The following is a 12,505-nucleotide window of genomic DNA, read 5'->3' as shown; positions in this document are numbered from 1 at the left end:
GTCTGCAGATTGACAGTTAGGGTCAGGTTTTCTAGGCTAAGAAATGAAAGTTACTTGGAGCTTGCTTCATCTCCTGGGTAGAGACAGCTGGCAAATTTTAGCCATTATCACTAGGCAGGTCTCCACTGTTGCCTCTACCTTTCTACTGCAGAGCTGGCAAAATGATGTAAAAGATGAAAAGTGTAGTTGAATTTTGTTATTTCTGATTCTATGCTACAGGCAGTACTACTTTTGTGAGCTGGCTAGATGGGTGAGTTGGCCATGCAGTATTATTTCACACAATCTCTACCAAATGATAAGCTTTAAGATGTAGTTTGAGGATTTCCTTCTCCTCTGCATGTATCTCTGCTGTGCAACTTTAATATGGTTCAGAATTAGTTCTTAGATCTCTGTTTTTAGTGCCTCTATCATCAATATGTTTGCAAACTCTTTCCTGTTTTGCCAGTGATGCTTTTACTCCAGAGTCTATTAATACTGTGTCACAGAGAACACCTGATTTGTCTGCTAGCTCAACTCCTTCCATGAATGAGTCACAGAGAAGATTAAGCTTATTTGGCACTATGAATAGCTGCAGTATACATCTACATGCATATTTGGTTGCATATGGGAACTGTTGAGTCATGGCCTGAACCACTGATTGAGCACCTGGGGAAAGGACATGGTCAGCCTTGGAAGCACAGGTGAAGGTAGTTCAGCTGTGTGACTGGAGGGGTTGGAGCTTGGCTGCACCTCTCTTAGACCTGGTGTAAGGGCTGACTGCCACTGCAGGAGGATCTCTTTCTGGAGATTCCTCTTTGGTGGCACTTTCTCCTGTGAACCTGAAATCTTCTGATATGTGTGAGCAATCTTCTTCCCTTATAGCACCTTTCTATCGTGCTGGTCCTTCCATCATTACAGCTCTAGTGAAACACCTTATTCCCATCGTATTGATCTGTTCAATTAACACAGGTCAATTCAAGGACTGAAGATAGCATAACATTCATTTTTACTTAATCACATGGCTATCTAGTCTTTTAAAAGTACTATGTTCAGCTGTTTATTGAACATCCAATGAACACAGTTTATTGGATTCTCATGTGTTTGTAACAATAAACTTGCTACCAAGAGAATTCTCCAAGAGAGTGAAATTACGTTTGGTTTCCTACTGGTGTTTCAGACCATGATAACTTGAGTGAAACATCACCAGCATGTAACAAACTTACCAGAGATAGATATAAGGATAACTAGGCTGCTTGGTGTTGATCTCGTAACGCTCTGTTCTGCTGTTTTATTTAAATGTAGTATATTCCATTTCAGAACTGTTTGGAATATATGCAGGCCTGATTTTCCATGCTTTGTGTGATAAAATTCTGCAAGTTTGAAATGGTCTTGTCTGATTTTGATATCATGCTTAGGCCTTTAAGTGATTTCTTTCTTTTCTAGCATGCCATAGGGGATACATGACTGAGTGCAATCATGTGTCTAGGTGGTTAGTTTAACATTTAAATTGGCTTGCAAAGAGTTTACACCTTTAGATTTGCTAGCTGTAGGAGATCTAGTCTTAAGTCATCAATGTAATCACTCTCCATGCATAAATATGCGTATCTGTTAAGGCAAACTCCTATTTTCTCTGCAAAGCAGCTAGTCTCATGCTATAAATTCAGTGCTGTTTTACAGTTTTCAGGACCTGCTGTAGGGAAAAAGTAATTTCAGATCTCTGCGTGATGGAAAATACTCTCAACACTCCAGAGCAACTTTGTTTGCAATTATTATTTTTTTTTTTTTTTTGGAGCAGGTGGTCACAAAGAATAAGATGTGAACAAATCTGCAGCCAAGAATCATTACTTTTCCTCTGTAACTTTCATTAAAAGATGAAAACACTTGTTGTGCAAGCTAGAATTCCAGTGTGACAGAAGGTGGAATATATGCCACATGCTCAATCGTAAAAATGTTTCTTTTAGCTTCAGAGGGAATATTCATGTGCTTAAAACCACATACCTGTTCAAATTTCAAAGCTTGCATTTGTAGTACTAATTCTCTTTAAATTGGCGATTTGTTAAGGACAACACCAGCCCCATACTATTCATAGCACTCAAGTGTCTGCTCAGACTTCACACTGCTGAACTGCCTAGCTCCTACTAAAATAATATTAACAATTACAGCTTCACTGTTCTCTGACAGAAACTCCCTGAGAATCTTATCAGCAAAAATTATTTTTACCTCAGCAAAAACACAATGTACCGGTCCCCTGCTCTTAACCCTGGGATGCTTTAAGAAGAATCTAGCTCTGTCCAATTGCAGTATTATTGATGGGTGAAAGCTCTTTTTCCCCTTGCTTTGTTATGCCTTTAAAGCAGAATATTTGTCCATGTAGAATGAACTCTTTCCAAATGGTCATTGACATGACATCTCTTTAGACTTCCAGTGTTTATCTAATAGGCAATGCAAGATCATATTTATATAAATCCAGATTTCTGTTTGAAGTTGGACACCCTAAATTGAAATAAAGAGGGCTCAAAATGTTTTGCAAAGCATGATCTGCGCTCATCAGGGCTTCAGTTAATAGAAACATCCTTTCTATGGAAAATTTTTCAGAGAAATTCAGCTTGTTTTCTACAGTACAATCTCTGCCCCTCAGCCATCCTTCAAACCCTAAAACATATCCAGCTCTTTACTTCCTTAGGCCAGTCTGTATAATGTGTGCAGGACCTCAGAATGGAGCAAATGTTAAAGTGTGGGATCTATGATGGACTCTAAGATCAGCTCTTTTATTTCCAATAGTTCTTCAGTACTCCTCTTTTCCCTCTTTTTCTGCAAGCCGGTGCATGTCATAATGCTTGCCTTTGATTTCAGCTGAAGACTGTTTGGATGCTGAAGAGCTATTCTAGCTCATCACTGCCATTATAAGTTCATACTGTGGCCAGAGCAATTAAGGCTTATTTATGTGCTTGAACCCCAACAAGTGCATGTACAAATACTGTTTTTGCTACTTTAAAAAGCATTGCAAAGCACCAAAAAAGCTTTCACTTGTCAATAACATCGCCATTGGACAAGACTAGCTTCTTCCTCAGTTTAAAAGCAAGGGACCTGCATTTTGTGCTTTTATTGATAAAAAGAGTTCTTGCTGACAAGATTTTCAGTGGATTTCTGTCAAAGAACAATGGGGCTGTTATTGTTATTATTTTAGTACACGCTAATAAGTTGTGCAGTGTGAAGTCTGAATAGGTGCCCGAGTGCTACCTTTGAAGCAAGGATGCAACCAAACAATTGAGACATTAAATAATGTAGCATTATGCAACAGTCAAACGTTTAAAAAATGTGTTCCATAGGAAACTGTTAATTCTCTAATGTTTGTATGTGCAGCAAAATCAGATGTTGTTATAAATTCAAAAATATACTTAGAATCAATTATAGGAGGTGAGAGCAAGTCTTCTAAGCCACAGCACTGCTAAGGGAAAGCAACAGCCATTCTATATTGGCTCTTGTCCTTTAGATGTTCAGATGGTTGCTTACATATTATCTGATAATCCTTATTAGATGAAAAAAATGCGGAGATCTTATAGATTTTAGAGAGTTCTTACAGAGACTTTGTATTCTGTTTGTTTTGTTTAAGTTTTATGGATATGTTTTCCTCAGGCCCTTAACCACTGACTTTCCAAGGAGACGAAATTAAAAGTTTGACCTTCTTAACTAGAAAAACATACAATGAAGTTGATTTGGACTGGAGGTATCTGCTTTTGCCCTCTTCCCAGCACATGCCTTAAATCAATCCCACACTTTTTATTCTTTATTTTTTCATTTAGATTGTGATCAAAATATGGTAACAGAATTTTACATGTCAGGAAGATCCCAGCTGGGAAATTCCTATTGCTTTGAGCCTCTTTGCTAGAGGTACATTAACCAGCTTTCTGTAGTGTTATAAACAAGCAATAATTTGAATTGGGAATTCAAAAGTTGCTGATGCAGTCTTCTTTCTTGGAAGGGCCAAATAGTATTCATTTGGAGATAGCAGAATTTAATTTAAATTAAAAAGCAATTAAAATTTAAATTTATCTGTTTTCTGCATTCTGAAGGTAGTGAATATCAATTCCTCTGGTCATGTTTTCCCTTCTGCATATCCTGTCTTTTGGAATGTGAAAAGACAAAACCCAGTCCTAATTCTCAATAAAGATGCAATTGACCTGTTGTGATTTTTTTTTTTTTTAAATCATAATTCGTCTTTTTTCTTCAGGATGATTTTCCTCACAAGTTCTGTAACATGAGGTCTTATTTCTTCAACAGAGACAGTAGAGTCCCAGGCCTTTACTACTTTCCCATTGGGGTCTACCAAGTATTTCCAGAAGTTCCAGGTTGGTTCTTCTCCTGTAGATTCTATGGGGAGAGGGCAAGAAGAAAAGAAAAAAATGAAAGAAAGCCATGTTAACCAGTTCTTCAGTTCTTATTTGTATCAATCTGATGATTTCAAAAGAAAGAAGGAATGTTAAGTTTATTGGGTGTTCAGAGTGAATGTTAAGATGAGTTTTCTGACAGGCAGATTTAACTAGACACTAGTCCCCTTGAAAATGATGGAAACACAGTCAAGCTTGAGACAGACAGAAGACAGGACTATAGTCATGAGAGAGATATGTGTATATACTATACAGCTAATTTGAAACAGTTGAACACTGATAAGAAAATTGATTTGGGGATGTAAAAGAATAGCTGCACTGGGAATGACAAGTTGTTTGCTTATACAGAATTTTTCCTCCAAAAACACCCGGTATCATATGCCTCAGAAGAATGTTTCAAGAAATGCTATGTGAAGAAGTAACAAGGTAAATTAATCTAGGAGCTTTCCTCCTATTCCTCATACTCTGCTCTTTTTCTCTGCACAATTAGGTATTCATTTGACTACAGCTGTATTTTTAGCCTTTACTATCTTTTACATAACTAACAAAATGTTCAGCATTTTGAATAAGCCAAGGAGTTTCATTACACTAATAGCACAAGTACAGACCCTACAGATGAATTAGCATCTTTTCCCACTTATTATACAATAGGCAAAATCTCATATGGGATCCAAAGATTTTTCAGTGTATTCTCAGCGTACAGACAGACCGGTGGTTAAGCTGCAGTAAATACACTGCTTCCAGCAGCTTCCCTTTGTGTGTGGACAAACAGGGAAGGAAAAGGTATGCAAGTTTCATGTGACATGTCTGTGGTGACAACCTCAGACAGGAAAATAGAAATGGGAGAGCATGAAGAGAATTAAAGGGAATTTCAACTAACAGGAAGATCTACCTGGAGGGAGGATTATTTTGGGTAGCCCAAAATAGTAGTAGTGGCACTCCTTTAAATTCAGTGGTATGTGGGAAAAAGTTATGGTGTTGGAGGGAATATATGGCATGGTTCTTGCAGAGTGCAGCTTGTGATACCATGTCTTCTTTGTCTTTATTATAGGTAATTCCTGGAAGACATTTCTTTAGCATTAGATAAAGGCTGTCATTTAAGTCTGGCATTTAAATGGTATTTTAGAATGTTCGTTCAGTGAATGAAAAATACAGTCTTGATAGAGAATATTCTGCTTTGTAGTATATTTTGTTAGCTGTCTGCCGAGAATGAACAAAGTGTCTTTAATTCACATTTACCTATAATGCAGATCAAAAGTAGAAGAACAGTACGTTATGGCTATTCCATTGTTTGGTAAGGAATGAGGAAGGAAGTATTCAAGATTAAATTTAGTGGCTGGTTTCAGTTTTTGATGAAGTAGATCTTGTAGGATTGTAAAGGATTTCAAAGTGGAGAAATGAAGATCAGGTGTTGTATGCATGTATTCCATACAGAAGAAGTGATTAGCTCTTACTGGGAATTTGTTATGGTAGAGTTCTTCATCCCTTGAAGTATTTTGTAAAGCCCAGACAAACCTGTTGTAGTGGCATAGACAGAAGTCCTGTCTTGTGCAGGAGGACGGGCTCAGTGACTTTTGACTTCTCCTAAACAGTCTGTGCTGTGGTCCTGTGTGCACAGTCATAGGCACTCTTTTTAATCAGATAGGATTCCTCTGACACCAGATACTACACTGGGGAAATAACTCATTACTGTTCCAGATTACTCACCAATTAAGTACTTGAAGGCAGGAATTGCACCAGCTCCACTGACTGCAACTTTGCTGAACATAGGAAAGGAGGCACCGTAAGTCTTTCGGGCAAAACTCTCTATTTCTTTGTTGGTATCTGGTTCTTGCTGCCCAAACTGATTGCATGGGAATGCCAACACATTGAAATGATATGGGCCAAGGTCCTTCTGTAACTGTTGTAAGGCCTTGTAGTGACTGTCTGTAAACCCACACTCACTTGCAACGTTGACAACTAATGACACCTGAAGAAGAAGAGGATGAGAGAGATTAAACAATGCTGCACGTGTCAGTTTTCCACCAGGTAGGCTGGGATGCAGATCAGTTTCAGAAGATGAGATTTTCTGCAGAACTGTGACTGAACACTCATGTTTAGAACTGCACTGAGTTTTGTTCACCATAGAAAGATTTAAAATATATTTCTTTTATGAATTACCATCGGGCAACTGTGAAGATAATCACCAAACTAGTTATGAAGGGCCTTACTGTTCTGCATTTTGGATAGCTTCTAAGCATCCTTAAGAAATGACCATTCAGCTCAGAAATACTCAGTTGCCTGAAAGAAATCTGCATGTTAATGGTTGTTAGTTCATTGTCCACTTATCTATTGCACAGCATCTGTTGCACAACATCTTTTCTTGTAAAGAATTTAGTACTCAGAACTGGCTGATCCATTTATCACTTGCCAGTGTAGATGTACTGGCAAGAATAAATGGATACACACAGTTTCTACGTTGTCTACTCATTTCTGACAGAATGGCAACACATAAATGAAGTGTGAAGGTTTACTGCCCCCAAAACAGATCCAAAGTAGTGAAGAATATGCCCATTTTAAAGTTTTCTTGAGAATAGGACAAAGCTGAATATTGCAGACCTTTTAGATACAGTATGATTTTATTAATAAAGTAGCATTATGCAGCTTTATGGTGAGGTTTCTTTACATATAACTATATCATATTCTTTTTTTCAAGGCATTCTTTAAGAGTAATAAGCCAATACAAATATTATACCACTTAATTTACACCGAATCCAATGGTTTTCTGCAGATTATACACCAGCCCAGAAGTTGGTGCTTCATTTTAAATTAAAAAAAAAAAAAAAAAAAAAGCTTGAATTCCATCATCATTGCCAATACATTCCCCTGTATTGGTACAACAAGAGAAGCTATTCACATCAGTCTTTCTGCAATAGCTAGGAAGCTTCATGGAAGCTGGCATGTTGGCTTTATTACTGTCAGTGTGAGACAACAGTGCTGAGAGGCCCAGTGAAGCAAGAGGGTAACCTGAAGCATGGGCATGTTAACTGACCTGATGCAAGTTACACAGCAAATAGGTGCAGAAGAAGAAAAGATGTAAAAAATCCTAACCCATATAATATAACCTATATGTTACTCTAGTAGCATATAAATGTGGTAATTTGTACATTTTGTTTATTTTTAATAAACAACAGCTATTATTCTTGTCCTCATTGAGACTGTACTTTGACAACTATTAATGACTTAAATTAAGCTCAGTACTCCCTTTGACTGACTTTTCTCACACCTTAGGCTCTGAGAGTGCAAGTCAAGCACACCACCTAGTGTGCAATGCCAACAATTCAACCTGAACTTTTCAAAACCAATTTAATTTTGGCTTACTTGATGTTCACACAGTGTACCACCCTGAGGAAAATTCCTAGAGCTTTAAGAATCTGTTATCACCTTCAAGTAATTCTTTATGGATCTTTTATCAGAAATGGTAGATGCTCATGTTTTTAATTGGCCCCACCTGGCTGATGTAAAGACCAGCTACAAATGTCAGATTAAACTGTGTCAATTGTTACCTCCATGGATAAAAATAGCAATTATTATAGCAAATAAGTATTGCTATCCAGTACTTATACACATGCAATAATACTACATTCTCAGACTGCAGAGAGCTACAATGCAAGGTGCCTAGCATTGCTTTCCATAGTACAATAATACAGTGCTAGTGCTTTACAAGGTTATAGTACTTTTGCTTCAGGATTCCCAAGGGGCTCTTAGCAGTGCTGTGTTACACTCCAGTGCACTGTACACAGTGTGTGGTAGGCAGGAAGGCAGACAGGTTGGTGCTGTTGTATCTAGATGAGTATAAACACAGCGGGGAACAGCTGACATGAGATTTCTGACTCCCAGACAGATGTATTTTTTTAAAGAATACTGCCTCTTAATTAGAGCACATCTGATAGAGATGATAACATAAAATATAAACTTTCTTGATTTAGACAAGTGTTCTGGTAAAACAAATCTTATCTGCATCCCATTGATTCTTTTCAACCAATCATCATTAATCCTCATGTTTAAAGTACATGGATCAACATCAGTATGTTAGCATATAAAGCATAGCAGGATCACCTTCTCATGCAGTGCTGTAAAACAGACACCTTTTTGGTCTATTGCACTTGTGGTACTTTTTTTTTTCTCAGTTGTAGTATTCCTTTCCTCTGCTTTCAGGTAGATGCAATATCATATCAAATTTGTTGCATGCATGCCAAACTTCTAGCATTCTGGAAATGTAATTTCTTATTTACTATATAACCAGAGGTACTTCTAATTTGTAACAAGATCCACATGAATGGAATGGAAATTGAGTTAATATCAATCAGTCTCACTTTTTTTTTTCTTAGGAAGAACAATGATCCTTTGGCCTGAATACATAATAATTTAGATTAATAATGAGTGATTGAAGAAAGGTCCTGCCAGTCATGAATTGCCCTGTTTATTTCTACCCAGCGTGGCTCTTGTGTTTTGAGAATTTACAAACTTTTCTTGTCTCCTCTGGGAGCCTTCTGATATTTTTTTTCCCAATTCTCAGATTCTAGACTACAAATTAAATAATTATTTAAATAAATTTGCTGAATGACTGAGCTGAAGAAATGTTTTCTCTACATCTGCCAGAAAGCGTAATGCTGTTAAAAGCTGGTTCAGCAATTAGCAGACTATTGTTCCAAGGGCTAACTAGTGCCACGCTCAATTTAAAGTACCAGCAGCCCATACATAGCACTGATATATTACTTGTGTTCTTTTAATTGCTTGATTTAATTTGTAAACGTACATCTTAATGTTACTTATCTAGATTTCAGTAGGTTTATTTTAAGAAATGAGTGTTTAATTAACCTTTGTTTCCTTTATACTGAACTCTGATGACATAATGGCAGAAAGGGGGCGGATTATTATTATAAAGTAGTTTAAAATTCTACATGTGCATTCACAAAGAGCAGCTGGAGTGAATATTGATAGGATCTCTGACTGCAAATCCTTTTGCTTCATATAGAAGCTGGTCATCACCTGTTTTAAAATGCATTCTTCCATAAGGCTTAGCAGAGATCAAGGAGGAACATCCACTGATGGCATTAACCTTTTCCAAGGTGTAGCTCTAGATCTCTCCTTTACAAGATCAGTTACTCCTCGAGGATGGTGTGCTGTCATAACACAAGGGAGACAGAAGTGCTTGCTCCTAATCTAGTGCAGTCATGAGATACCAGAACAGGCTCAGCAACTTGTTAGGGTGGGGGCAAACAGTCACAGAACTCAGCAGGGTGGCTGAAAAGACTGCCTCCAGTTTCCCTGGTTTAATCCTTCCTATCAGGACTCTGGCTCCGAGGTAAAGTTACAGGTGGTATTTGCTTAATCAGACAGATTCATAGATGACCTGCAGAAAAAAACATGCCCTTGTGACAGGTTTTATTGACAGAGACTTTGGAAGGAAATCTTTAAAAATAAATAAATAAAGTAAATATTGCATATATTCTGTGTTGTTCTGTTGCTTTTTGTTTTATTTTCCCAAGATACATATTTGAGTGTGCCCTGGACCAGCTCTTCTCTGTCTTCTAAACAAATTGTGAATGGAGGAGGACTTTGTTCAGGTAGAGTTTAATGTTTCTCATCTGGTTTAAATCCACCAGTATTTCTCTTTACTCAGCAGTTCAGGGAAATGTATCTCTCTTCCCATGCCCCATCTCCTGTCTTCCTGCAAAAGTTTTAGTGACTCACCACTGTGACCAGTGGGCTCAATAACCTGAGTGAAGTACCTGAGGAGGGTGAAAAGGATGGTGGAAAGACAAAGCTGAGGCTAAGAGTGAAAGTGAAAGCAGTGCCTGCCTTTTTTGATAGCATCGCTAAGATACACCTCTGGAGTGCTAAGGGTGGAGGTTGTGAGCTTTATGTTGTTTTGCTTTCTCTAATTTCTGAATCTATCTACAAGAACTTTATTCCTCTCTTTTTATTCCAATCTCTCTTCACTTCCACAGGGGCTAAGCATCTTAGATTGTCAAACCAATGGAAAACAATCAGATTAATTGTTTTTAAACTGGTAAGCTCTGTCCAGAACTCTGTACTAGAACACTAGTAGCATATAAATGAAATTTAAAGACATCATAACAATGTTTTCTTGCTCATCTGGTTGTTGTTACACTAAAATCAGTGAGTGCAGTGTAGCATGATGTGCTACGTTTTCACAGTGCCGTTACACAAAAATAACTTTTATCAGTAAACTATTCATCTTTTACTACTGTAGTAATTATGGTGAAATTTGTCAACTCCATTAACCACTAATTATTATTATTGTTATTTTTTATGCAGAACTTCAAAAGGAATGGAATTCAGGGAAAGAAAAAATAAATCACTAAAACTCATGCAGTTAAAAGGCAGAAATAAGTTTTAAAAGTAATATGTACAAAGGTACCATGCTTCAAGTTTAGTAGCTGCAATCCAGTGCAGTTCATCCTGCTGCACAAAGGATGGGCGCACAGGCATTCCCTGCCTGCCACGTATACAGGGAGCAGCCTGCAGAAGGAACACTCTGACACACAGAGGTAAGACCTGCAAACGCTTTATTTAAAGAGTGCAAAGACCTGCGGAACAATATCAAAACAAGCACAGGCAACACTCCAGATCAGTTCAAGAGTTGCAACTGCAAATCTATCTGCATGCATTGAGTTAATGTCCAATCTCTCCACCCCCCCCCTTGGTTTCCGCAGACATGCGAGGAGCGTGCACTTACCGAGCCCCTGTATTTCTCCAGAGATACTAGTTTGCCCCTGATGTTTACAACTTTAAAAGTGTAAAAATCAGTCTCTTTCTGCTGAGTGGCAGAAAATGCTAAGAGCAGGAGTGCTGTAATTGCAAGGAACATGGCTAGAGGAATGAGAAAAACTTTAGCGAAGGAAGAGGAAGGCTTGTGCTCCACACTGCCCTCAGGATCTAGCATGCTGCACGACCGAGCTGCAAACACTTGCCACAAAAGCAAAGCTCTGCCGGAAAGAGACTGCTGCAAACGAAGCTTTTGCAACAGTCTGGATCTTGCAAAGAGCACAGAATCATAAAATCCTTAAGGCTGGAAAGCACCACTAAAATCATCTACTCCAACCAGAATTTAGCCGAATCTGTGTCTTTGCAAAACCTCATGGGCAGGTATTTATGGAGCAGCCTAATACTAAAACACAGCATTTCCTTGCAGTCGTGGTGTGTCTAGTGAGGCCTTTTATGGGTACAACCTGAATTGAGGCAGTAATTCTTTGGCCCAAGAATAGCAAGATGGTATGCCTATATGGAATGCCAAATGAACAGATTTGCTTTAACTATGTCCTAGGAAAATAAGGGAGTTCTGTGATTTCTGATGTATTTACAAGTTCATTTATTTTAGCATACTAACTATAGCATCCAGTAACTGTGGTGTAATGTCAAAGGATATCAGTGGCTTGGTTGCTAGTGGATACAAGTGCTCAGAGCAAGAGTCATGGCATACAGTCAGCAAAACCTGAGAATTACAAACATGCCATGCGTAATACCATGTGAAAATGTGAAATGGAGTACTGCTGGTGAGGCCTTCAAGAACTTCTCTGTGAGGACTTGGTTTGCAGTGAGTGACAGCGTGATGTAGGAAATACATTACCAAGGAGCTTTTAAAAAGCATTAAGAACTGAATTTGTTAACAAAGCCTTCAGGTTTTTAGAGCCAGGTCATTGCCTAAGGATTAATGTACTGATGCCATTCTTGGGTTGCCTACAAGAAAATAATACCAATTTCTAGCATTTTCTATGATGTCTGCTGAGGGAAAAGAATTTGTATATGTAAAGTAACAACCATAGAAATAAATCACCTCAGAAGCTTTAGAGAATCTCAGAGGCAGCTGCAGACAAAGATTAGGGCTTTAAAATACCAAATGCTTTTAAATAAAGCAATTAATTCTAAAAACAGTTTAAAAACCATTCCAGCAATGAAAATAATTTAAGCTTTTATTTTATTTTTATTTATTTTCCTGTCAGAAAAACATAAAAATAAACTTGCAATACACTTTTCCATTGTCTTTAGGTATAACTGTATAGCAGTTTATGTACGGGACAACAAATAAGGCATCATGGTACAAGCAAGGCTTTGCTTTGGAAGGGGACTCT

The 12,505-nt window shown here is 37.8% G+C and overlaps 1 protein-coding gene across 1 annotated transcript; it reads right to left on the bottom strand.

The window, feature by feature from the left end:
• Nucleotides 1-3,551: 3,551 nt before the first annotated feature.
• On the bottom strand, nt 3,552-11,319 carry GPX7 (glutathione peroxidase 7). The gene is made up of 3 exons (XM_072342766.1): nt 11,113-11,319; nt 6,075-6,336; nt 3,552-4,350 (listed from the first exon to the last, which is right to left on the bottom strand). The coding sequence occupies exons 1-3, from the start codon at nt 11,317-11,319 to the stop codon at nt 4,187-4,189; spliced, it is 633 nt and encodes a 210-aa protein (XP_072198867.1). The 3' UTR covers nt 3,552-4,186.
• Nucleotides 11,320-12,505: the final 1,186 nt, after the last annotated feature.

This window comes from Excalfactoria chinensis, chromosome 8, assembly GCF_039878825.1.
Source record: "Excalfactoria chinensis isolate bCotChi1 chromosome 8, bCotChi1.hap2, whole genome shotgun sequence".
In the NCBI taxonomy this organism is placed as follows: Eukaryota; Metazoa; Chordata; class Aves; order Galliformes; family Phasianidae; genus Excalfactoria; species Excalfactoria chinensis.
This window is presented reverse-complemented; position numbering and strand designations above follow the sequence as displayed.

Coding starts and splice junctions, on each gene's coding strand:
- GPX7 (XM_072342766.1), bottom strand. CDS start 11,319: ATGCTAGATCCTGAGGGCAGTGTGGAGCACAAGCCTTCCTCTTCCTTC. Junction 6,337..11,112: donor TGGAGAAATACAGGGGCTCG/GTAAGTGCACGC, acceptor CTTCTTCTTCAG/GTGTCATTAGTTGTCAACGT. Junction 4,351..6,074: donor TGCCTTCAAGTACTTAATTG/GTGAGTAATCTG, acceptor CTCTCCCCATAG/AATCTACAGGAGAAGAACCA.